The sequence below is a fragment of the Heptranchias perlo genome, chromosome 12, assembly GCF_035084215.1.
Source record: "Heptranchias perlo isolate sHepPer1 chromosome 12, sHepPer1.hap1, whole genome shotgun sequence".
NCBI lineage: Eukaryota > Metazoa > Chordata > Chondrichthyes > Hexanchiformes > Hexanchidae > Heptranchias > Heptranchias perlo.
Window position 1 is genome coordinate 21,017,491 of NC_090336.1, and position 27,208 is coordinate 21,044,698.

The window sequence follows — 27,208 nt, forward strand, 5'->3', positions numbered from 1 at the left end:
ATAAATTTAAAACAGAAATAGACAGTTTCCTAGAAGTAAAGGGAATTAGGGGTTATGGGGAGCGGGCAGGAAATTGGACATGAAGCTGAGTTCGGATCGGTCAATGCCCTGTGGGTGGCGGAGAGGGCCCAGGGGCTATGTGGCCGGGTCCTGCTCCGACTTCTTGTGTTCTTTAGATTTGTGGTTGGGATCAGATCAGCCATGATCTTATTGAATGGCGGAGCAGGCTCGAGGGGCCGATTGGCCTACTCCTGCTCCAATTTCTTATGTTCTTATTTGCACAATATATTTTACGTAGTATTGTCAATCATACACATTTGAATGTAATATCATTAGGCTCAATTGAAAGTCTCCGATTCAAAAGGATTAATAGATTAAAGGCAGGGGTTAGCTTTAGTTCAGCAGTTCTTCCAAGTTCTGATATACAATTAGATCAATTTTCTCCCTGTTTTATTACATTATGATATGTTAATTCCAGAAATGGTACTATTCCACTGAAAAGTGTACATACCTGACAGTAGGTGAGAATAGGATGGAGCTTGGATGTGATACTTTACATAGTTGTATAGCCTGTTAATACTCAGTCTGTGCTTACAACCACTACAGTGAGGTACTAAAGGGCTGCTGGTGCCCATGACCTTGTACGCCAGCATGAGTCAGCACTTTACTGACAGCCCAGTTATATTGGGAACAGAGGAACCTTATTACTGTGCAATTGACTTCATCTGTCCTCGTCAATAAAGACTGAAAACAAACTTTAAGTCTATCTAAACTGCTCTAGGAGTTTGTACATATACAAAGCACCCAGAGCCTAGAACAGTCAAGCTAATAAGCTGGTAAATTTTTCCCCCATCTCTCTTGAAGGCACCGACTCTGCTGAAGTACGTTCCCTGGCAATGGCAGCTCTCAGGTACCGCTGCTAAGCGGCTATATTTCATGCTCGAGTCCAGATACCGAGTGTCAAGACTATATAACTGTGGAGACCAACAAAGGTGAGCCAAATCCTGTCCTCATCCAATGATCACGACACGCGCTTTCCGGCACTGGCCACTGAACAGTGCTCATGAGTAGGACCCTGGCTAATTTTTCCCCTCCCTACCCCAAAGGCACTGAAGTCAACTGTAGCTGCTCTGGCTAATTCAGCACAGTCCCACGCTGAAACCTGGGCATTTCTGGTCTGTATGGCATAATGTTGAACAACACACACTAAAAACGTTTTTAAATACACAGTGGAAACCCATATGTAATAAGCTAACAATCGAACATGAAGAAAAGATTTTGAGGGAAAAAGATGCAGGTTTTGACCACAAGATAATTAAAGATCAGGAAGTTCATTCAGCCCCATCAGTTCATCAATGTTTTAAGACCCTAAAGAAAGAAATAACTTGCATTTATATAGTATCTTTCATGTCCTTGGGATCTCCCAAAATATTTTGCAGTCAATTAATTATTTTGTGAAGTGCTGTCACTGTAAGTACGGCAGCCAGGTCCCACAAACAGCAATGAGATAAATGACCTGATAACAGTGCCTTTGCTACTTAAGCTAGTGACTTTTCCACCCTGGAAACCACACTCACTAATGATATGAAATTTATGGTGGAGTTCTGCCTGAAAGGGCATCTTCAACCACAAAGACTACATCTTCCATCTTTTCACCTGCACAATGCATGTGCCTCATGAATTCACTGATATCCTAAATGGTCAACTTCTGAAACTCAATGCTTACCCTGTTTACTTGGGGGTCACCCTTGATTGGTCACTAACCTACAAAAACGATCTTCTCAAAACTGATGAAGTCAAAACCGGTGAGGAAGTCAAAACCTGAAAAATCTACTAACCTGAAATATCAAACTTGCCGGCTCTACCTGGGGAGCAAAGTTCCCCACTTTAGGCTCATTTACTCTCGCTTTTTGCTATTCAGTTGTGGAATACTGCGCTCCTGTTTAGACTTGCTTACCACACACTAAGCTGGTCGATACTCAACTGCATGCCATTATGTGTCTTGGGTCAGGTACATTATATGCCCTACTCCCCTCCATGATTACCAGTCCTCTACAACATTGCTCCTCCACATCTTTGTCATTCAGATGCAGTAGCAAACTTGGTGAATAGACTTTCTGATAAAATCAGGTGGGCTGCTCGCCCATTGAAAATTCCATCAGGAGGGCCTTAAGCATCAATGGGGCAACTGAGGAACCCCTTCCACCCCTATTTTCAGGTGAGAAACAGGCAAGCAGCAGTTGAAAATTGCTCCCATCTATCGCTGGTAATTTATTTATTTTGAGCCCTTTTAGCCTGTCTAGGACTTCCATCTCATTTATACCAAAGAATTTGATTTTACTTAGGTTATCTCGGTTGGGCTAGGCATGTTGCTCATGTGTTTCCTTGTGAATAGCTGGAGGAAGTTATAATTTAGAATATTTATCATCTTATTCTCATCCTAAGTTTCAGCCCCGTTTGTATCTTTTATGTTTTCATCTCTTCTTCAACTGCCCCCTTACTGTTGTAGTACTGAAAGAATTTTTTACTGTTGCGTTTAGCCTCTGCCGCTGTGCTTTTTTCTCAGTCTCTCTTTGCCCTTCAGTTCACCCTTTTAATGTGTTTATATGAACATACGAAAATGACAGGCAGGAAAAGACCATTTGGTCCATTAAGCCTGTCCCACACAGTGCACAGAAGACCTTCACCCCAACAGTATGCGCTGGATTTGAATCAAAGTCTGAAAGGTTCCAAACTAAAGTAGAGCAATCTAGAGTAAAAATACATAATTGGAGGAGGTCCAATTTCAGTGCATTGAGAATGGATCTGGCCCAGGTAAATTGGAATCAAAGATTAGCAGGCAAAACTCTAATTGAACAACGGGTGGCTTTTAGAGAAGAGCTGGTTCGGGAACAGTCTAGGTGCATTCCCACGAGGGGGAAAGATAGGGCAACCAAAGCCAGAGCTCCCTGGATGACGAAAGAGATAGAGAGAAAGATGAAGCAGAAAGATGAAGCAGAAAAAGGGGGTGTATGACAGATGTCAGGTTGATAATACAAGTGAGAACCAGGCTGAACATAGAAAGTTCAGAGAGGAAGTGAAAAAGGAACTAAGAGGGGCAAAGAGTATGAGAATAGACTGGAGGGTAACATAAAAGGGAATCCAACAGTCTTCTATAGGCATATAAATAGTAAACGGATAGTAAAGAGGAGGGGTTGGGCCGATTAGGGAGCAAAAAGGAGATCTACACATGGAGGCAGAGGGCATGGCTGAGGTACTATATGAGTACTTTGCATCTGTCTTTACCAAGGAAGAAGATGCTGGCAAAGTCACAGTAAAAGGGGAGGTAGTTGAGATGGGGTGAAAATTGATAAAGAGAAGGTACTAGAAAGGTTAGCTATGCTTAAAGTAGATAAGTCAGCCGGTCCGGATGGGATGCATCCTAGGTTGTTGAGGGAAGTTAAGGGTGGAAATTGCAGAGGTGCTGGCCATAATCTTCCAATCCTCCTTAGATAAGGGGTGGCGCCAGGGGACTGGAGAATTGTAAATGTTACAACCTTTTTGAACAAGGGTGTAAGGATAAACCCGGCAACTACAGGCCAGTCAGTTTAACCTCAGCGGTGGGGAGGCTTTTAGAAATGATAATCCGGGACAAAATTAATAGTCACTTGGACAAGTGTGGATTAATAAAGGAAAGCCAGCACAGATTTGTTAAAGGCAAATTGTGTTTAACTAACATGATTGAAAGTTTTGACGAGGTAACAGAGAGGGTTGATGAGGGCAATGCGGTTGATGTTGTGTATATGGACTTTGAAAAGGCATTTGATAAAGTGCCACATAATAGGCTTGACAGCAAAACTGAAGTCCATGGAATAAAAGGGGCAGTGGTAGCATGGATACAAAATGGGCCAAGTGACAGGAAACAGAGAGTAGTAGCGAACGGTTGTTTTTCAGACTGGAGGAAGGTATACCAGTGGTGATCCCCAAGGGTCGGTACTAGGACCACTGCTTTTTTTGATATATATTAATCACTTGGGCGTACAGGGCACAATTCCAAAATTTGTAAATGACACAAAACTTGGAAGTGAGAAGGATAGTAATAGACTTCAAAAGTATATAGCCAGGCTGGTGCAATGGGCGGACACATGGCAGATGAAATTTAATGCAGAAGTACGAAGTGATACATTTTGGCAGGAAAAACGAGGAGAGGCAATATAAACTAAATGGTACAATTCTAAAGGGGGTGCACAAGTCTGAAGGACAGGTTGAGAATGCGGTTAAAAAAAGCATACAGGATCCTGGAATTTATAAATAAAGGCATAGAGTAAAAAAGCAAGGAAGTTATAAAACACTGGTTCGACCACAACTGGAGTATTGTGTCCAATTCTGGGCACCGCACTTTAGGAAGGATGTGATGGCCTTAGAGAGGGTGCAGAAAAGATTTACTAGAATGATTCCAAGGATGAGGAACTTCAGTTACGTGGATAGACTGGAGAAGCTGGGGTTGTTCTCCTTAGAGCAGAGAAGGTTGAGAGGAGATTTGATAGAGGTGTTCAAAATCATGACCGGTTTAGATAGAGTAAATAAAGATAAATTGTTTCCTTTGGCGGAAGGGTTGAGAACCAGAGGACACAGATTTAAGGTGATTAGCAAAAGAATCAAAGGCGACATGAGGAAAAACTTTTTTATGTAGCAAGTAGTTATAATCTGGAATGCGCTGCCTGAAGCAGATTCAATTGTGTCTTTCAAAAAGGAATTGGATAAATATTTGAAGAGAAAAAATTTGCAGGGCTATGGGGAAAGAGCAGGGGAATGGGACTAACTGAATTGCTCTTACAAAGAGTCGGCACAGGCTCAATGGGCCGAATGGCCTCCTTCTGTGCTATAACGACTCTATGATTCTAAGTTGACTATTCAAGACCAAAGAAAGCATCCATAGTTCTTCCTGTTAACATGTTCTTAGAAGCACATTAATAGATAATTTCTCAGAGGAGTTTCCATTCTCCACCCCCTCACACAAAAAGGCTAAATAAATACAAGACTGAGTCCCTGGATTATAAGGGCGTCTTTTCCTTTGATGTAGAAGCAGTCTTTTTGAAGATTACCATTAACAAACAGTACACAAGCTGGCATCCAACACAGTGTACAATGAATTAATGGTCCAGGAGCCATGTCCCTTCTTAGAAACTTGGCGAGGGCTTTCCACTTGTGTGCTTGCCAGCAATCTTTCTCACATTCATTTCAATGGACAGGAAAAGTCGTTGGCAGGCGAACATAGAGGCAGGAAACCTTGGCCAGTGTTGCCAAGAACGTGCTCAGAGTAGTTGCAAGAACTACATAGAATGTACAGCACAGAAGCAGGCCATTTGACTCAACAGGTCTATGCCGGTGTTTATGCTCCACACAATTCGTCCCACCCGTCTTCAACTAGCCCTATCAGCATAACCTTCTATTCCTTTCACCCTTGTGTGTTTATCTAGCTTCCCCTTAAATGCATTTATGCTATTCGCCTCAACTACTCCTTGTGGTAGCGAGTTCCACATTCTAACCACTCTCTGGATAAAGAAATTTAAGCAATTATGGAAGTTGTCTTTATTTTAAAACAGTCAACATCGCTTGCATTAGAGCAAGTTTGATTTTTTTTTGCACTGAACTGTGTTCACAGGCAGCATTTTAGCACCCGCTATCGGGTGCGTTCCTGGAGGGGAGGCCCCGAAAATCGGGAAATCCCGGAGCGGGACCGGAGCCCGCCTCGAACCCGCGCACGTCCGGGTTCCCCACTGACGTGCCGGCGTGCACGCGCAGCCCCCGCTGGTGGGAATCCCGCAGGCAATTAAAGCCAGCGGGATGCCACTTGACGCTGTTTATTTTGCTTGTTCAAGTCATTAACGGACCTGACTAAGGGATTATGTGAGGAGGGGTGGGATTTTGGAGCAAACTGGGACTGTTTCCCACACTGGGGGAAAACACTCCTAGTTCAAATGGACCTGTTGCAGCTGTCAGCCTGTGGCAGCTGCAAAGGTCCATTTGACAGGTTGGGGGGGGAACCCTCACTCATTGCAGGAGGCCACGCTGTCACTTGGGACAAAGTTTGGCCTCCACCATCCTCCTCCTGACAATCAAAGTCACCAACTTGCACACTTACCCCAGGGTCCAGAGACATGTACCTACCTTGCGGACCCCCTCAGATGTACATCTTCCGGATAGGGGCCGCCGTAGCTGCAGTCACGACCTCCTCGGAGGGCGAACAGCATCACCAGCCTCGCCATCCACCTCTGGCACGTGGAGCTCCACAACAGAGTGCTGTGACACATCCACCTGTACAGCAGGAGGGAGGGCAACCGCAGAGAGAGATGCGTCGCAGAGGGCACTACCCTCGCCACAGGGTCCACAGACCGAGGCTCAGCTTCCTGGACCTCTCTGAGCAGCAGTGCACAAGGAGGCTCAGAGTCACTCGACATGTAGTCGTGGACATCTGCAGCCTCCTTCATGCCAAGCTGCTCCTGGCTGGCCCGAGCACCATCTTCTTACCTGTCGCTGTCAAGGTCACCACTGCCCTCAACAACCTCTCCCCCGCATCCTTCCAGGGTGCAACCGGGGACATCGCCGACGTCTCTCAGCCGTCTGCACAAAAGAGCCCTGCAAATACACGTACACCCACTCTGCAGTGACACAATGGGTGGCATCAGTTGTGGGTCTTCATAGTGATCCTCAGGAAAGGGCATTATTGCACAGACCAGACAAGATTCACGAAGACGTGGCAGTAGTGGTGCCAATATAATATGTAATGTGAGTCGGTCAGAAATTCAATATAAGTAACAACCATGACAAACCCTCAAACACCCTTGTGCATCCCCTTCATGCTCACAACACGTTTGCCTTACGCTGCCTACTGCACATATGTGATGCATGCCCTGTGGCTGCAGCACAGGTAGTGGCAGGTTGAGTGAGGCTGGCCGTGAAAGAGATGCATGAGAGGGTGAGTACGAGATAGAGCCATGAGACTGTATGAGGATTGGGTTGAGTGGTAGTGGCGGGATGAGTACTGGCGAGGTGAGTAGGTGCAGGTACGATGAGGATGAGGTTTGAGTGGGTATGAGGGGTGATGTGACAGAGTAGTGTTGGCAGTACAAAAGGAGATGTGGGGTGGGGGCGATGATGTGGCAGACGGAGTGTAGGGGAAAGAGTAAGTGTACTCACTTTGGCTGACCTACTGAGGTCATTGGAGCGCCTCCTGCACTGTATGCAGGTGGGCGATATGTTGGTGGTGCTGGTGATCTCCTCTGCCACCTCGAGCCAGGCCTTCCTGGTGGCAGAGGCAGGCCGCTTCCTCCCGCCCGCCGGGGGGAAGATTTCTGTCCTCCCCCTCCTCCTCACCCCATGTATTGATACCTGGAGTGAGGCATCATTAAACTGGGAGCAGCCTTCCCCCTGGGCTGCTCCATGCTGTGATTTTTTTCTGTTTGTTGCAGCATCTGTCAGTGGAGGACTGCCTCTTTAAATAGAGCTCCTCCAGCTGACAGATCTTACTGCGCATGCGCAGCCCGCCCGACGCGCAGATCAGCAGTGGGGAACCCGGAAGACAAGGTAAGTGGATCCAATTGGGCTACGATCGCGCGGGGAGCTGACTGATTTTGCCGGGCCCGGCGAGAACCCGCAGCCCTGGTAACTTCGGGCCCCACATCTTCCGAGCTCAATAACAGAGGAAATTACTTTTTTTTTTAAGGCACTCATCGCCAAGATATATTGAGAAAAAGTGGCCCTGACGGGGGGCCACAAAGACAAACAACGGACTGTATTTTGGTTAATCTGATTTGGATTGTAACAGCAAAGAAAACCCACTTGGGATTGACATCCCACTGAATAAATGGACAAACATAATATCAGTACAGCCAGCCATGTGGATTGGCCATCTATAAACCTGTTTGTCACAGAAAAAGTAGAATCCCATCCGTATATTCCCAAGAGTTGGCTGAAGCCATTATCATCAATTTGGATTTATCCTAACTATCTAAAATCATATTAAGTATAATGTGGAGATGCCGGTGATGGACTGGGGTTGACAATTATAAACAATTTTACAACACCAAGTTATAGTCCAACGATTTTTATTTGAAATCTACAAGCTTTCGGAGGCTTCCTCCTTCCTCAGGTAATTAGCTTGTAGATTTCAAATAAAAATTGTTGGACTATAACTTGGTGTTGTAAAATTGTTTACAAATATTAAGTATAGATAGAAGTCCCTGTTTTCACCATCCACACAATTGAATAACCTGCCAACAGTCTCTGTCTGGGTTTTACATGAAGAAAGGTCACCTAGGCAAGCACCAGAGGGCTGCTGGCTCTCCTGGAACCATATCCTAACAACAGAGGAGGGGAGTAAGAAAAAAATTAATTTATTTTTGGAAAAAGTAATTTTCAGGAAAGAAAAAGCAGGCTCAAGAGGAATTTGTTAATATCAAAACACCATAGAAAGGGTAAACAGTCCTGCCTGCCAGTTTCCCATCATTTAAAAATACTCCTGCTGTTTGGTGTGTAAATGCTAGGAAGTGGTTGAGTATTGACACCAACCTTCTGGAGCTAGTTATAAACAGGCTAGGCACAGCATTATACGTTTAGGATATACCACTTCCTCCTCCCCACCCTCCACAAACCAAACAGCCAACAGAGTGGAAGCCCAAACATACATACAATGAACTGTGAGCTGCTCAGCAGATGAAACAGCAACAACTGACATTTATATAGCGCTTTTAATGTAGAAAAACGTGCCAAGGCGCTTCACAGGAGCGTTATCAAACAAAATTTGACACCGAGCCACAAAAAGATATTCGGACAGGTGACCAAAAGTTTGGTCAAAGGGGTAGGTTTTAAGGAGCGGCTTAAAGGAGGAGAGAGAGGTAGAGAGGCAGAGAGGTATACGGAGGGAATTCCAGAGCTTAGGGCCTGGGCAGCTGAAGGCACGGCTGCCAATGATGGAGAAATTAAAATTGGAGATGCGCAAGAGGCAAGAATTGGAGGAGCGCAGAGATCTTGGAGGGTTGTAGGGCTGGTGGAGATTACAGAGATAGGGAGGGGTGAGGCCATGGAAAGATTTGAAAACAAGGATGAGAATTTTAAAATTGAGGCGTTCCTGGACCGGGAGTCAATGAAGGTCAGCGAGCACAAGAGTGATGAGAGAACGGGGCTTGGTGCGAGTTAGGATACGTGCAACAGAGTTTTGGATGAGCTCATGTTTACAGAGGGTGGAAGATGGGAGGCAGGCCAGGAGAGCATTGGAATAGTTGAGTCTAGAAGTAACAAAAACATGGATGACGGTTTCAGCATCAGATGAACTGAGGCAGGGGCGGAGCTGGGCAACGTTACAGAGGTGGAAGTAGGCGGTTTTGGTGATGGAGCAAATATGTGGTCGGAAGCTCATCTCATGATCAAATAGGACACTAAGGTTGCAAACCGTCTGGTTCAGCCTCAGACAGTGGCCAGGGAGAGGGATGGAATTGGTGGCTAGGGAACAGAGTTTGCAGCGGGGACCAAAGACAATGGCTTTGGACTTCCCAATATTTAGTCGGAGGAAATTTTTGCTGTCTGACAAGCAGTGTGACAAATCAGAGACAGTGGAGGGGTTGAGAGAGGCGGTGGTGAGATAGAGCTGGGTGTCGTCAGCGTACATGTGGAATCTGACGTCGTGTTTTCGGATGATGTCTCCAAGGGGCACCATGTACATGAGAAATAGGAGAGGACCAAGGATAGATCCTTGGGGGACTCCAGAGGTAACGGTGCGGGAGCGGGAAGAGAAGCCATTGCAGGTGATTCTCTGGCTATGACTGGAAAGATAAGAATGGAGCGCATTCCCATCCAGCTGGATGAGGGAACCACGTTGTCTCACTCCCAACACCTCTGTATTGTCACAAAACACATTATATGCTACAAATATAAACTGTTTTTCTAAAATAAACAGTATTTTGAACACAAATAAAATAAATTATGTTTTGAGTCAATCGTGCTTATACCCACTTGTTCCATTCCGAATTTATCCACCCGCTTCATGTTACAGAGAAACGCAGAAGGAGACCATCATATGATGTACACAGGACCTCAATGCCTGTGTCAACTATTTATTAGAGCAATCCAAAACTAATGCCACTTCATCACTCTGTCCCCAGAGCTCTGTATTTTCCTCCAGTTCAAATATTTATCCACTTTTCCTTTAAAACATACAATGGTCCCTTCCTCAATTACTCCATGTCAAAGCATCCCATGCGCCAACTCTCTGCGTAAAATCTTTTGCTAACCTCACTCTCTTAGTGACAATTTTAAATTGGTGACTCCTCAACATTCACTTCCTTATTCCAGGTAATAGTCTTTCCCTATATACCATCACAATTATATAATTCTAAAAACCTCTATTAAATCTCTTCTCAGTCCTTTTAGAACCAATATCTCAAGTCTCTCCTCACCTATAGTTTCTCATCGCTGGTATTATCCTGGTGAATCGACACAGTACGCTCTCTATAGCTTTTAATGTCCTTTCCATAATGTGGCATCCAAGATTTTACACAGTACTCGAACTGCGGCCTAACCATTACCTTGTAGAAATTTATCATTTCCTATTTGTTCCTGTACTCTATGCTTCTATTTATAAAACCCAAAATGCTATTGGCCTTTCTGATGGTTTTATTTACCTGCACTTGCACTTTCAAGGAATTAGATATTTGCACCTTCTAGTTTCTTTGTCTTACCACACCTTTCAGTATCTTTCCATTGACTATATACTCCAGTTCCTTCTTTTTTCTCTCAGAATGCATCACCTCACACCTCTGCATTAAACTGTATCTGCCACCTGTCTGCTCATTCTGTTAACCTATCTATGCCCACCTGAAGGCTTTTGCAGTTCTTCTCTCTGTTTGGAAAACACTATTTCTGTGTCATCACTCAGCAAATGTCAATATTATACTCCCCATGCCTAAGTCCAAATCATTTATATAAGTTGTGAACAAAAGTAAATCCAACACTGACCCCTGGGGTACACCATACCCAATCTTTTTCCAATCCAAGTAACATCACTTAAACCTAATCCTTTGTTTCCTGTCAACTAACTTTCCAACTATTTTCTCATAACATACACCAGAGTTTTTGTACCAATCCTCCTGTAGGACACCTTATCTTATGCTTTCTGAAAATCTCAATACACTATGGGGAAGATTTGGAGGCCTTCCGCCCAGCATAAACGGGGCAGTAACCCCCCCAAAGATGGTGGGGAATGACTTACTGCCCCATTCCCACCTATGGCGTTGTCATCCCGACCTTCCCTAGGGCCGACTACAGAACAGCTGGAGTGCCCGTCTGAGTCAGACAGTAGGCCTTTTAAGGTGTAAATCAGGGACCCTATGATGTACACAGGACCTTTAATTGCCATTTTAGGACAGAACTGGGTAGAGTGTGCGCTGGGCACGCTGAGCACAGTATCAGCTGGTCGGCCAGCTGAAGAGGAGCTCAGCAGGACAGTTTTAATTTATTTTTGTGGGGCTGGAAGGAGGAGTACTCCTCCCGGCTCCACAAAAACCTGGGCCACTGCCCCCCACAGCAGTCCCCCACCCCCAACCCCTGGACGTTTTTATTTTTTTTATTCCCCCTTCCCTCCCCTAGGCTGAGGGGAGGTGGAATAAAAAAAAAATCAGCCATGATTGCTGCTCTTGATCACTATCTAGTCCAGTGATCACGCGTACATGCCTGTGCGGTGGGGGAGGAGGGAGCGGAACCGATGGTCTGTGTTGAGTCAACTCATCTCAGCTGGGGCAGCAGTTCCAGTGCTAAAGCTGACCTCAGTGCCACCGAGCAATGAAAGGGTAATCTGCTCCTGATTGTGATCCAGTAACTCCTGAAAGTAAGTGCGTGTACAGACGTCAAATGAGAACAGGATCAGGCTCGGCTGTTATATCCTCCTCAGCTGACCCCACACTGACGACACTCATTGGCTAGGTTTATATAAACAATGGCCACTTGAGTTTGGTACCAAAGAGCCCCTGGGATCTGTGGAGAACGAAAAGAGGGGAAAAGTACAGAGGGGAAAAAAGACCTGCATTAATCTCCTCCACACATGCCAGGCGTTGAGTGAATTGAGCTGCTCATTGAGTTCAACACAAGCATGTCCTCAGTGATTTAGAAATGTTTTGCAGGCTGTGTGGCATTTGCTTAAACTTGCTGGGAGGCCTGTTCAGCACAAAACATTCTGTATTTAGCAGTCAGCATGTGTGAACAGGAACCAGGCGTCAGCACGCTGTCTGAAAGAAACCTTTTATCTCACTGAGCTGCGAATTGTTATTGACAGACAACCCCCACCCCTGTCAAAATGCCATTCACACACACTTCATACATAGGCCCTGTCTAATACAATCCTAACTCTGCTATCTTGCATGTAACGCACCACCAGCTATCTAGTGCCCTTAACACACTGCCAGTTATCTAAAACCCAGTGCAAATACACTGCCAGTTGTTTATTTCCCTGCAATTCATTCCAAATCAGCCATTTAGTGCCCAGTACGCATGACAATGTTGGTCATCATTACCAATGTGTGTAACACACTTATGTAGCCAGCTATTACCCTGCAATTAAAACCAAGCAAGCTATCTGTTTTCCTGCATGCAACACACTGCCAGCTATCTACCTATTACCTTGTGTATAATACACTGTCAGCTATCAATTACTCTATAGGCAATGCCAAGTCATGACCATGGATGTAAATCACCAGCAACTATCTATTATCCTGTACTTTTTTTGTTTATTTTTATTCATTCATGCGATGTGGGTGTCGCTGGCTAGGCCTGCATTTTAATGCCCATCCCTGGTTGCCCTTGAGAAGGTAGTGGAGGCCAATCAGCTCAGCCCCAGGACATTGCTGCAGGAGTTCCTCAGGGCAGTGTCCTAGGCCCAACCATCTTCAGCTGCTTCATCAATGACCTTCCCTCCATCATAAAGGTCAGAAGTGGGGATATTCGCTGACGAGTGCACTGTGTTCAGTTCCATTCGCAACCCCTCAGATAATGAAGCAGTCCATGGCCGCATGCAGCAAGACCTGGACAACATCCAGGCTTGGACCACTGTAGTCTGTGTGGGTGTTAGGTAGGGAGTTCCAGGATTTTGACCCAGCAAAAATGAAGGAACGGCAATATATTTCCAAGTCGGGATGGTGTGTGACTTGGAGGGGAATGTACAGATGGTGGTGTTCCCATGCACCTACTGCCCTTGTCCTTCTAGGTGGTAGAGGTTGCGGGTTTGGGAGGTGCTGTCAAAGAAGCCTTGGCGAGTTGCTGCAGTGCATCTTGTAAATGGTACACACTGCAGCCACAGTGCGCTGGTGGTGGAGGGAGTGAACGTTTAAGGTGGTGGATGGGGTGCCAATCAAGCGGGCTGCTTTGTCCTGGATGGTGTTGAGCTTCTTGAGCGTTGTTGGAGCTGCACTCATCCAGGTAAGTGGAGAGTATTCCATCACACTCCTGACTTATGCCTTGTAGATGGTGGAAAGACTTTGGGGAGTCAGGAGGTGAGTCACTTGCTACAGAATACCCAGCCTCTGACCTGCTCTTGTAGCCACAGTATTTTTGTGGCTGGTCCAGTTAAGTTTCTGGTTAATGGTGACCCCCAGGATGTTGATGGGGGATTCGGTGATGGTAATGTCATTGAATGTCAAGGGGAGGTGGTTAGACTCCTTCTTGTTGGAGATGGTCATTGCCTGGCACTTGTCTGGCGTGAATGTTACTTGCCACTTATCAGCCCATGCCTGGATGTTGTCCAGATCTTGCTGCATGTGGGCACAGGCTGCTTCATTTTCTGAGGGGTTGCAAATCGAACTGAACACTGTGCAATCATCAGCGAACATCCCCACTTCTGACCTTATGATGGAGGGAAGGTCATTGATGAAGCAGCTGAAGATGGTTGAGCCTAGGACACTGCCCTGAGGAACTCCTGCAGCAATGTCCTAGGGCTGAGGTGATTGGTCTCCATCAACCACTACCATCTTCCTTTGTGCTAGGTATGACTCCAGCCACCGGACAGTTTTCCCCGATTCCCACGGACTTCAATTGTACTCGGTCAAATGTTGCCTTGATGTCAAGGGCAGTCACTCTCACCTCACCTCTGGAATTCAGCTCTTTTGTCCACGTTTGGGCCAAGGCTGTAATGAGGTCTGGAGCCGAGTGGTCCTGGCGGAACCCAAACTGAGCATCGGTGAGCAGGTTATTGGTGAGTAAGTGCCGCTTGATAGCACTGTCAACGATACCTTCTATCACTTTGCTGACACTGGAGAGTAGGCTGATGGGGCGGTAATTGGCCGGATTGAATTTGTCCTGTTTTTTGTGGACAGGACATACCTGTGCAATTTTCCACATTGTCGGGTAGATGCCAGTGTTGTAGCTGTACTGGAACAGCTTAGCTAGAGGTGTGGTTAGTTCTGGAGCACAAATCTTCAGCACTCCAGCCGCGGTGTTGTCAGGGCCCATACCCTTTGTTGTATCCAGTGCACTCAGCCGTTTCTTGATATCATGTGGACTGAATTGAATTGGCTGAACATGGGCTTCCGTGATGGTGGGGATATTGGGAGGAGGCCGAGATGGATCATCCACTCAGCGCTTCTGGCTGAAGATGGTTGCAAATGGTTCAGCCTGGTCTTTTGCACTCACGGGCTGGGCTCGGCCATCATTGAGGATGGGGATGATCATGGAGCCTCCTCTTCCCGTTTGTTGTTTAATTGTCCACCACCATTCACGACTGGTTGTGGCAGGACTGCAGAGCTCTGATCTGATCTGTTGGTTGTGGGATCTATAGCATGCTGCTTCTGCTGTTTAGCATGCATGTAATTCTGTGTTGTAGCTTCACCAGGCATGCTCTTCTACACTCCTCATTGAACCAGGGTTGATCCCTTGGCTTGTTGGTAATGGTAGAGTGAGGGATATGCCGGGCCATGAGGTTACAGATTGTGGTGGAATACAATTCTGTCACTGTGGGCTGTCTATTATCCTGTACCCCATTTTGCTCCTTTTCAATACTGCTTCAAAGTTCAAATTTGGAATTAATATTCAGTGATTAAGACAGAAGTTCTCAGAATCGTATGAAGGGAAAAGAGTCAGCCAAGTCAGTGTAATTCAGCAGATTTTAAGCATTCACATGGGGTAGAGTACAGGGTCTTGATCTGCAGGCAGTGGAAACGAGATTTGACTGGTGTCCTGGTTTTGTTTTTTGCTATTTCTAACTCACGCTGGGGTACGGTTCTATGCATACCAGACACCCTCAGGTACCTCATCCAATGCCCATTCTTTTCACCTTTTTTCTTTCTCTATACCCCTGCTAGGCCCCTCTTTCCTATCGTCATGCTTCCTTTCATTTCTCCCCTCTCGGGTACTCTGCCCCCCCCCCCCCCCCAAATCCCTACCTCAACCCTTCAGCACTCCTCGACCTCCCTACTCTCCTGCCACCGACCCAGGCTTGACTCCCTCTTAGAGAATGCTTACAGCTTCCCTCTGTGCCTCTCTTGGCATCCTCCGAAGGTCCATCGAGGCACTCGCCGCTGCCTCCTTACGAGCAGCAAGCCCAACTGTTTTCGTTCCTGCACCGACTTTTCTGCCCAACATGCCTGCATGTGGCTAATCTTGCCAATCTCTTTCCCGTCCCACTCACCCCTCCCAGCACTGACCCTTCGGACTCTGCCAGATCACCTATTACCGCCCCTCTCCGCATCTCCCTCCAGAATGTCCTTTCAGTTGTGAATAAGGCCCTTGCCATCCATGAGCTTATTGTGGATGATTGCATTGATATCATGGCCTTGACAGAAACCTGGCTGACGGGTGACAATACCATCCCCCTTAATGAAGCCTCCCGCCTGGCTACATCTTCCATCCAGACCCCTGCCGTAGCAGTGTGGCCCTTATCACCAAGTCACACTTTGGTTTGTCCCTCTACGCCTCTGGCACCTTCTCTTCCTTTGAGCATCTCACCTTGTTCTACCCATTTCACCTCTCCTTCAAAATCCTCATTCTCTACCGCTCACCAAGTACCATGCCAAGTTTCTCACCAAGATATCTTCACTGCTTTCCTCCCTCAGCCTCTGCACCGAGCGACTTCTCATCCTCAGTGATTTCAACCTCAATCTCAACTCATTATGCTCCCTCTCCTCTGAGTTCACAGCCCTCCTATCCTCCCATAATCTCTCCATTACCCATATTCACAACCACCCCCTCAACCTTGCCAGCTCATGTGGTCTCTCTACTTCAATCATGTCAATCACGGATAAAGCCATATCTGATCACTTCCTTGTATCCCTCTCCACCTGCATTCCCCCTCCCAACCCCACTTTCTTCTGTGTCCGCCCCTGGAAAAAATTCTCCTCCAAGTCACTTACAACTGCACTTTCAAATTCCCAACTGTCTAGTCTTTGGCCCTCCATTCACCAAGACATTTCTGCAGCTACCGATCTGCTCAATCACACCCTCACCTCCACCTTTGATGCTCTTGTCCCCATTAAAACCATTACAGTCTCACCCTGATCGTTCCCTCATCTCCACTCCCTTAAGTCCAAGGGATGCAGACTTGAACATTTATTGCAGACAACTGGTTTAGCCAAGCCATTCAGCGCCAGATCTGGCTGGATCACTTAAAGTACTATTAGATCCTACTCTCCTCATTATGCCAGGATCATCCTGGATTGCAAAAATAACCCCCAGCTTCTCTTCTCCACTACAAACAGTCTTCTTAAACCCCTCTCGTCTGCCCCCTCCGCCCTCACCTCCAATGAAAAGTGCGAGGAGCTCAAGGAATTCTTTGTCACTAAGGTTGAGACCATCCGCTCAGCTGCCTCTGCTCTCCTTTTCCTCAGCCCACCAAACCAAACTGCCCCAAGATTCTCCCCTGCCCTGGTCATGAACTCACATCTTTCTCTAGTTTCTCTCCTATCTCCCCTCATGCCCTCTCGAAGCTCACCTTGACCATGAGACCTACCACCTGCTCCCTCGACCCTATTCCCACCAAACTGCTGACCAACCAACTTCCCTTCCTGGCCCCCATGTTAGCTGATATTGTTAACGGTTCCCTTTCCTCTGGTACTGTCCCCCTTCCCTTCAAATCTGCCATTGTCACACCCCTCTTCAAAAAACCCACCTGTGACCCCTCTGTCCTTGCAGACTATTGCCCTTTCTCCAACCTCCTTTTCCTCTTCAAAATCCTTGAACGTGTTGACACCTCCCAAATCCGTACCCATCTTTCACGCCATTCCATGTTTGAATCCCTCCAATCAGGTTTCCACCCCTGCCACAGTACTGAAATAGCCCTCATCAAAGTCATCAATGACATCCTATGTGATTGATAAGTTATCCCTCCTCATCCTTCACCTGTCTGCAGCCTTTGACACGGTTAAACACACCATTCTCCTCCAATGTCTCTCATCCGTAGACCAGCTGGGTGGGACAGCCCTTGCCTGGTTCCATTCTTTTCTATCCAGTTGTAGTCAGAATCACCTGCAATGGCTTCTCTTCCCACTCCCACACCCTTACCTCTGGAGTCCCCCAAGGATCTATCCTTAGCCCCCTCGTATTTCTCATCTCATCTCACTTCACCTCACCTCACCTCAGCGACATTATCCAAAAACACGTTAGATGTACGATGACGACACCCATCTCTACTTCACTACCTCTCTCAACCCCTCCACTGTCTCTCATTTGTCACATTGCTCGTCAGACCTCCAGTACTGGATGAGCAAAAATTTCCTCCAACTAAATATTGGGAAGACTGAAGCCATTGTCTTTGGTCCCTGCTGCAAACTCTGTTCCCTAGCCACCGAATCCATCTCCCTCCCTGGCTACTGTGAGGCTGAACCAGACCATTCGTAACCGTGGCGCCCTATTTGACCCAGAGATGAGCTTCCGACCACATATCTGTTCCATCACCAAGACCACCTACTTCCACCTCTGTAACATCACCCAGCTCTGCCCCCACCTCAGCTCATCTGCTGCTGAAACCCTCATCCATGCCTTTGTTACCTCCAGACTGGATTATTCCAATGCTCTCCTGGCTGGTCTCCCATCGTCCATAAACCTGAGCTCATCCAAAACTCTGCTGCCCGTATCCTAACTCGTACCAAGTGCCGTTCACCCATCACCCCTGTGCTCGCTGACCTACATTGGCTCCCACTACGGGAACGTCTCGATTTTAAAATTCTCATCCTTGTTTTCTAATCCATCCATGGCCTCGCCCCTCCCTAACTCTAACCTCCTCCAGCCCTACAACCCGCCGAGATCTTTGCACTCCTCCAATTCTTGCCTCTTACGCATCCCTGATTTTAATCGCTCCACCATTGGCGGCTGTGCATTCAGTTGCGTAGGCCCTAAGCCTCTCTGTCTCTCTCTCCCCCTTTAAGATGCTCCTTAAAACCTACCTCTTTACCAAGCTTTTCGTCACCTGTCCTAATATCTCATGTGGCTTGGCATCAATTTAGTTTGAAAATCGCTCCTGTGAAGCACCTTGGGAACGTTTTACTACGTTAAAGGCGCTATATAAATGCAAGTTGTTCTTCTTGTTCTTCACGTGAGCCCAGACCGCAAGTGTTGGCAGTTGATTTGATTGTGATGGCCATGACAGCCAGATCTGACTCAGTCCTCAATCGATGTCCATACATGTACATTTTCCAGTAGGAATCACTGGATAGTGATCAGGAGGGGGTACCCTAGCCAATTTTCCCTTTCCAACCCACAGGTGTGAGGCTTATTGTGCCCCCAAACCCCGCAGTTGCCCTGGATGAGATCGCATAAGTCAGCACAAATGAGGATGTCACACCTGGGATCATTGGATCTATTTGGCTAAGTACCGCATCAACTTTACATACTGAGCGATTGGGGAGCTAAAATTGAGCCCCATGAGGATATTTCTCATTCCTGTTTCGTTACACCCCCAATATTCAGTGCATAACATGTAACTGAGCTGTTTCTATATACATCATGGCCTGGACCTCCCATAACATATTTGAATTCCCATTACTACATGAGGCGTATTCTAGTATCAAGGGAAATATTTTGAGATAATGTTACCATGGAAACATCAACAGAGAGACGGAAACCAATACAAGGGAGGAAGTCTAGGGGCACGATGGGACTTGTCCAAGTAGCTCTGATCAGTGTTGAAAGCCAGCCTTATATTAATGAAATACCTGTTGCTGCAGAAGGACAGAGGGCGTAATTGTAAAATGTGCTGAAAACATGCAGTGGCTCCATGCTGGGATCATCTAGTACCCTTGATGCTCTGTGTGTCTGGCCTACTTTCCAAATGGAACCAGCATGTTTTTTGCTTTCCAATTTCCTCCCCTCCTGAAGCGCTGATTCTTTCTGGACTATGGTTTAATTGACACTAGCATATTCTAGTTATCAAAATGACTAATGTTCATGCGTGAGTCTATCTAGTGGATGTTAGAACATAAGAAATAGGAGGAGCAGGGCATACGGCCACTTGAGCCTGCTCCGCCATTCAATGGGAGGAAATGTGAGGTTATTCACTTTGGTAGGAATAGAAAAACAGAATATTTGTTAATGGTGAGAAACTATTAAATGTTGCTGTTCAGAGAGACTTGGGTGTCCTCATACAAGAAACACAAAAAGTTAGTATGCAGGTACAGCAGGTGGCATATTGTACTCCAATCCCTTTGCAATAAAGGCCAAGAGTAGGGAAGTCTTACTACAGCTGTACAAGGCTTTAGTGAGACCTCACCAGGAGTACTGCGTACAATTTCGGTCTTATCCAATGAAGGATAAACTTGCCTTAGAGGCAGTGGAATGAAGGTTCACTAGATTAATTCTTGGGATGAAAGGGTTGTCTTGTGAAGAGAGATTGAGTAGAATGGGCCTATATTCTCTGGAGTTTAGAAGGATAAGAGGTAATCCCATTGAAACATATAAGATTCTGAGGGGGCTTGACAGGGTAGATGCTGGCTAGAGAGTCTAGAACTAGGGGGCATAGTCACAGGATAAGGGGTCAGCCAGTCAAGACTGAGATGAGGAGGAATTTCTTCATGCAGAGGGTTATGAATCTTTGGAATTCTCTAGCCCAAAGGGCTGTGGATGCTGAGTCATTGAAGATATTCAAGGCTGAGATAAATAGATTTTTGGACTAGGGGAAATCAAGGGATATGGGGATCAGACAGGAAAGTGGAGTTGAGGTCAAAGTTTTTTTTTTAAAAACACATTCACATTATATTATATGTGCATTTTGATTACATGGTTTTCACAGATGGAGTGGATTAGTACATTCAGCCTTCTTGTCATGGCTGTGCCTGCTTTAGGAGTATTCCAGGTGTAGGGAGTTTGCTTATTTTTGGTGTATAGGGATCAATGGGAAGGAGGGGCCTGACTATTAGCAGTCATAATAATAGGGTGGCTGCCTTTCCCAGTCGATGGGTGGGTCACTTTCATTGTCTCTTCGCTTATTTTCGGCTCCTCTCTGTTCTGAAGGTGCTGACTTTCGCAGAGGTAATGGTCCACGGCCATCAGCCCAAGCGGCCATTCTTCACCTGCAAGCCTAGACAGCGTCACCAGGAATCTCAGCAGAAACGGCCTTTTACGCCATTTCTCCTGGGCTTCCACTGGACTAACTGCAGGAGTTTGGGGAACTGCCATGGAAATTCTACCCGAGTGTCAGCTAGATATTCACAGCTGATCCCAATCCTATCCTCAACCGATAACCACATGGGCACTTTTCAACAGAGGTCATTGGACAGTGGTCTGCAGGGGGAACCCTCAACCATTTTCCCTTACTTAACCAAGGGCGTCAAGGCCGATTGTGGTGGCCCAATCGTCACCTGGGTGGCAACACCAAACTCAGTACAGACCAGAGAGCAAGCATAAGACCTTTTGGTCTTTATGGCTCATTTTCTTACAGCTTTTACCAACTCATCATCGCAGAAGTGTACACCTGTAGCTCAGTGGAATTTCTTTTGCAGTGATGTCGCAGTTAGTCACCGAAATATCCTTGCTCACATTTGGCTGGTACCTGCATAGGGTCTCTCTCTACACTTTCTCATTTGAGACATTGGTTACAGCAAAGCAAGTCCTAACTGTCCAGTGTAGTACTGAGCGAAACAAACTAGAAGGTCCCAGGTTCAACCCTTGGTCTGTGCAGCCTTAACTGGGGCAGATGTTGGGAGGCAACAAGTCATTCTGGCTTGGAAGATGCACAAGAAGCTGTCAGGTGGGAACACGATCGAACTTGACTGTGATACATTCCATGGGTAACAGCCTGTCCAAACTCCTCATCTAGGCTCGCAGATTAATTGAATGAGACATCGGTGAACAAATTGCGCACTTGAAGCTGTCCGAGAGTCAGCGCCCTCAGGGAAAATTCCAGTCAGCAAGTGGGTGAATGTTCCCAGAAAGCTCAATGCTAAATACTAACTCAGTTGGTTCAAGACTACCCACTATTTATAGTACAAACAATGAGTGTGTTTCATGTCTGCGACCCACCTGAAAGCCTGCATAAAGCAGACAGATGTTCACATTTTAATTCCTTAAAACAAGCACCAACAACTCCTGGGGGATTTAGTAGTCAGTGACTGACGTTACATACTCCTACACACAGATAGCTCCTTTAATGATGTTAGCTGTGGCTCACTGGGTAATACTCTTGCCTCAGAGTCAGGTAGTTATAGGTTCAATTCCCACTCAAGGCTTAAGCACAAAAATCTAGGATAGCACTGAAGCAGTGGTGCACTGTTGGAGGTGTTGTTTCTCAGAGGCCCTGTCTGCCCTCAGGTGGACATCAAAATAGTGCCACAGGATCTTTTAAGAAGAGCAGGGGAGTTATCCCTGGTCTCCTGGCCAATATGTTATCCTTCAACCAATGTCAAAAACAGATGAGCTGGTCATTTATTTCATTGCTGTTTGTGGGATCTTGCTGTGTGCAAATTGGCTGCTGCTGTTTCCTACATTACAACAGTGACTACACTTCAAATGTTCTTCATTAAAGTACTTTGGAAGGTCCAGAAGTCATGAAAGGTGCTATATAAATGCAAGTCTTTCTTTCTATAAATCACCTCAAACTACGACTTCTTCAGCCCTCTGCTATACACAATAGTATTTCTGTACAGCAGAAGAGCACAAAGAATGAAGCCATGCACCTCAAATCTTCTTTTTGTGTCATGTCTCACTGATGCATGGCAGAGCCTAGCTGATCCCAGAACAGAGGCAGGAAAATCAAGCTCACCCTGTCCTCCCCATCCCAGAGTACTGCCCAGCACAGCCCAGTACTGGGCTGATCCAGAGCCTTGCTCCTGTTCCTTAGATCTATTGCTAACCCTTTGCTGCCCCCTGCTGTTGCATACATAGATACCAGCCAGGCCCTGGGAGGATAGTTTTATTCATTTCCTAGAAAGCACAAACAAGTTCATGATCACCCAATATTGAAAGGAAAAAATATTCATCACAAAGCGATTCTGACCCACAGCAAGATCCAACAGAGAGCAAGAACAGATCACTAAAGCACAGCAAAGAAGTAATGACAGACACAATAAAGGTCATCCATTACATAGTCAACATTGCGCGCACTATCATCTTAAACTGGACCCCTCACATTATCATAAACACACTGCTCCTTACAGAATCAGAACATGGCCTCTTACAGGCATGCATGGTTAAGAAAGGTAGGAGCAGTCAAAGCAATGCAGTTACTCAATGTAACCTTTGGAGTGAGGTTAAATCTGATTTTTAGGTCAGTTGTGGGGTTGACCAAGTTACACTTTTTAATGTTAGAAGCACTTTGACACATCAAACTCTCAGGTGAACATACAATTAGAATTGTTTTTGGTGTTAAAGCTCGCAGTACAATGAGAGTCCTGATCCATTAAGAAACCAGTTTAACTTAAAAAAGGAGCTGTACGTTTTTTAGCCTGATTTTTATAAACTGTGTTGATTACACAGTGTGAGAGCAGGCCATGCTTTAACTCAAGCTGAACCTTACTGGAAAGTGCAGTTGTGTAGACACCTAGTAAGAACTGGATCAATGTGGCTGTGATTGGAGGCGTCCCATGGATTTCCAAAAGAGTTTTGCACACTGTGGTGGGTCACCTCTGCATACTGTTGGAAAGCACATGTAGGAACATCAGGCAAGGGCAGGATTGGGTTCAGCTATGATATGTCTCTGCCCACCACTATTCCACCCTGGTCAAATAACCTGCCAAAACACATTTACCTTTACATGCATATAAGTCATGGCACCAAGGATCCATACCCAATCAGGAAATCAGCACCTTCAGTGGTGCAAGGAAAAAATTGTTAGTGGGAACAAAAACTTTTACATCTAGTGGGAAAAGCAACTGCAGACAAAAAAGGAGAAATTATCTGGCACAGACACGATGGGCTGAATGGCCTCCTTCTGTGCCATAAATTTTCTATAATTGTAAAGTCAGTGCTTCAATGAGAAAGTACTGGAGCAAAAAAAAAGAGAAAGTACTGCAATATAGGAGCACCTTAATGGGCTTTAAAAAAAAACCGAAATCCCCCCACCCCTCGAAATGTTTTTCCACCGTCTCCCTAAGGGGCTGACTCATGCTGGGCACCAGTTCCATTGAGGTTGGCTGCTTTCTAGTACACCATGCCCAAGTGGCTATTGTTAGTGAATGAGTGCAGGACACTGGGACTGAGCCTGAGCGAGCCTTCCTCTCACTCACTAACTCACTCTCACACAGTTCATACCTACCCAAACGTAGAGATCAGCAAACCACCAGCTGAAGAACCAATGATAATCCCTACACTGTACGAGAGACCAAGCTTCCCCAGGGCACCTGCCCGTTCTGACTCAGCAGAGAGGTCAGTCACAACCATCTGAGCAGCTGGGAGGGTTTAAAAGGAAAGAAATGCATTTTTAAAAAATATCAGATACAGAAGAGACAAGCAGTAAAATGGAAGGAAAAAAAAAGTATCACAGTACCTTGCATCCCGTGCATGAAGATTGAGGGCACTCGGGAAAGGAAAAGCATGGACACATTGGTCGAGAGTCCCATCAGTACGTGGGCGAGTCCTGCGGAGAGGTACGCTAGTAATAAGGCAGCACGTCCTCCAAACAAATCACCAAACCTGTCAGCAGAAAAAATAAAAATACTACAACAAAGATTCCTGCACACTCACAAATTAACAACAGTGGATAACCGATGGGGCAACAGTGGAAAGCACACTGGATAGTGGTTGGGTAAAATCCTTAACATCTCTCCAATTCTTGCCTCTTGCGCATCCCTGATTTTAATCGCGCACCACTGGCAGCCGTGCCTTCAGCTACCTAGGCCCTTAGCTCTGGAATTCCCTCCCTAAACCTTTCTGCCTCTCCTTTATACCTACCTCTTTGACCAAGCTTTTGGTCACCTATCCTAATATCTCCTTATGTGGCTCGGTGTCAAGTTTTGTTTAATAACGCTCCTGTGAAGCGCCTTAGGATGTTTTATTACATTAGAGGTGCTGTATAAATGCAAGTTGTTATTGCTGTGGAGGTAGCTGAAAGGTAGAAATGTTCCAGTCGTGGCAAAAGCAGAGCTTTCATCCTGTAACAAATAAGGAAATTTGTACCTTTATGTCAAGACAGTTTCCAAAATAGCTAGAGTTAAAGCGGAAGTGTCTTCCCTTACCAAAATTCCACTTGGCAGACCCCTTTTTAAGCAAAAGCTAATCAAATCATTGATAATGAGTATTTTAAAAGATAAACTCCGGCTCAAGCCAAAGTTACAGTTTCAATTACTGTCAGTTTCAAAAGCCAATTACCATCTGAAGGCCAGGAAGCTACAGCTCACATCCTATCCATCCAACTGTTAAAGATTGTTAACGTCTTAATCGCCAGACCAGTGAGGAAAAAAAAATCTGACCATCAAGTGGGCCTTCTTTAACATCAAAGTAATGGCAATTGTATACTGAAGGACAGCCACATGTCTTCAGTTCCCTGCTTTCCCCTGCCTCTACCACATGAGGGGCTAAGGAGCTTCACAAAGGTCAACTCCCATCAAAGGCTAAGTCAGAAACTACTGAAAAGCACTATATAAAAAAAGGACTTCAGAGTGCCTCTTCTTCCATTTTGAAACAGTTCACATATTGTGCAAGTCTATTACTATACTTTATATCTTGGGAGAGTTTACTGCCTCTTTGCATTATGCAACCCGAGAATAATTCTCACCATTAGTTTTAGGCTATACACACTAGTCTGATGGAATGGTATTGTCCTCCTTTCAAAGGAGAACCTGATGAGTAGCTGTTGAGTCAATCTCCTTCCCTCTGGGTTCTGGCAACACGCTTTGAGTAAGCATGAGACACTCGAGTATACGGAACAGACTTTATTCATATAGCATAGGTGATCAATCTATATAATACAAATGTAGCATTCAGTTTCTCTTGCTGCTCCTACCTGATGTAGCTTTGCAACTTCACCCTTTTTTAAAAAATATACACACACAGGTTGTTTACTAGAATATGAAATAGAACTACACAAAATGCAAAGCGAATTCCACATTCTAACCACTCTCTGGGTAAAGAAGTTTCTCCTGAATTCCTTATTGGATTTATTAGTGACTATCTTATATTTATGGCCCCTAGTATGGTAACATGAGTTATATTTCATAGACAGACCTTCATTTGTCTAACTCCTTTTACCCTCCCTTATGGATTAGTTGTCTCCAACTTATCAAGGACACCATGTTTACTCCAAAGAATCCTGTATTCTTACTATACTGTGGCTAATTAGTAAGTGCTATAGTTATTCACTAATTAATCACTCATGGTCGATATCCATTCTAGTATACACTCCCTTTGATAAGAAACCATCTGGAGCGGAGCAGAACTCCTCCTAACTCGTTCATGTTCCATCTTCTCCATGTGTTTCCAGGTAACCTGTTGGACCATCAACCAGTTACGGGTTACTATAGTTCAGTTTGATTATTTATCCTCAATTCTCCAACAACATATCCAACAGTATCCCCAGTGATGGAGTAGTCAGTATTGTTGATCCTAAACATTCTGTTCCATGCACGACATGTACAGATGCACAGGTTTCAGTTCATAAGAGACCGGTCTACTTGTGGAAATGGTCTTTTGGCCATAAACAGAACATAAAAAAGTGTTGAAAGCTCAAACTGCAACTCTGGCCTCCCTCACAACCTGCAACCCATCACCTAAAGACAAAATAAGATTTTCTTGGAGCATAAACAAGACTAGGATAGCTCACAATTCCTGAATCCATCTCTTAACTACAAATGTGGAAGGGAGCAGTGATGTCTCACAAAGGCAAATGCAGTGGGTAATAAAGAGACTCAGTACATGATCCTAGAAATTGCTGTTGGCAGCAATTAGAGGGGAAAAAAAAAAGTGACAAAAAAAACCAAAGGACATGTGATTCAACTTTGTAATATGGAAATAGTTACATAATAAGCACATACCACATCCCAGTAGAAGTCATTCCAGACTAGCCAGTGCTTTATTAAACTCTGACCCTTCTAGTAAATAAATAATCTGTTCCCAGGCTTTCCTTTCACTTCTGCAGTGTCAAATGCTCCAAGATGAAGAAATCATTATTGACTATTTTACAAAATTCACATACTACTGATTGATGGCTCAGTGTAATTGCATGATTTTGTAGAGAGTATATAGATGAGGGAAGTCCCAGGTTTGATCCCTAGATCTGTGTCAGGTCAGCATCTGGGGGCGCTGCAATTGGTGCATTCCAGGACTGGGTGGGGGGGGGGGTTGGAGAAGGAAGAAATAGGGAGAAAAAAAAGCCAGGGATCCTGCTGCTGTTGGCTGCCCAGAAAGCCCTGCTAGAAAGTGCATATGTGTGGATGCTGTGATCAAGGTTGGCTGTAATGCCCACCATGGTAGAATAGCCAAATAACACTCACCGCCTTGGCTCATCCATGAAGAATATGCTACTTTGGTGAGACTCTGCAGGGTGGATGGAGAGTAAAACTGCACCCAAACTCGACTCAAACCCTTTAGGAGAAGAGGGCAGGGTGAAAACTATGGAGAGAAAAAAAAACCTCAGACAGTACCCTTCATACTCCACTAGTGCAACATTTCCATCTCCCACGCTAGCGCTTTGGCTTTTATGAGTAAGACTGCCAATTTAGTGCCAACTTATGGCCAGTGTTTGGAGCAGCAGAACCCAGTTCTTAGTGGCTGTAAGACCATAGTGTGGGAGGTGGAAATGTTGCACTAGTGGAGTATGAAGAGTGTTGTTCCA

General features: G+C 45.6%; 1 protein-coding gene across 4 annotated transcripts in view; it reads right to left on the bottom strand.

Moving 5' to 3' along the window:
- slc22a18 (solute carrier family 22 member 18) overlaps window positions 1–27,208 on the bottom strand; it is a 93,694-nt gene that overhangs the window by 46,399 nt on the left and 20,087 nt on the right. For 3 of the 4 annotated variants that reach the window (XM_067993747.1, XM_067993749.1, XM_067993748.1), the window contains exons 3-4: window positions 23,927–24,072; window positions 23,696–23,828 (exon numbers count right to left, since the gene is read on the bottom strand). The exons of the other annotated variant lie outside the window; for it this stretch is intronic. In XM_067993747.1, the coding sequence (XP_067849848.1) occupies window positions 23,696–23,828; window positions 23,927–24,072 (279 nt within the window). The remainder of the gene's footprint in view (window positions 1–23,695; window positions 23,829–23,926; window positions 24,073–27,208) is intronic. 4 annotated transcript variants of the gene reach the window in all.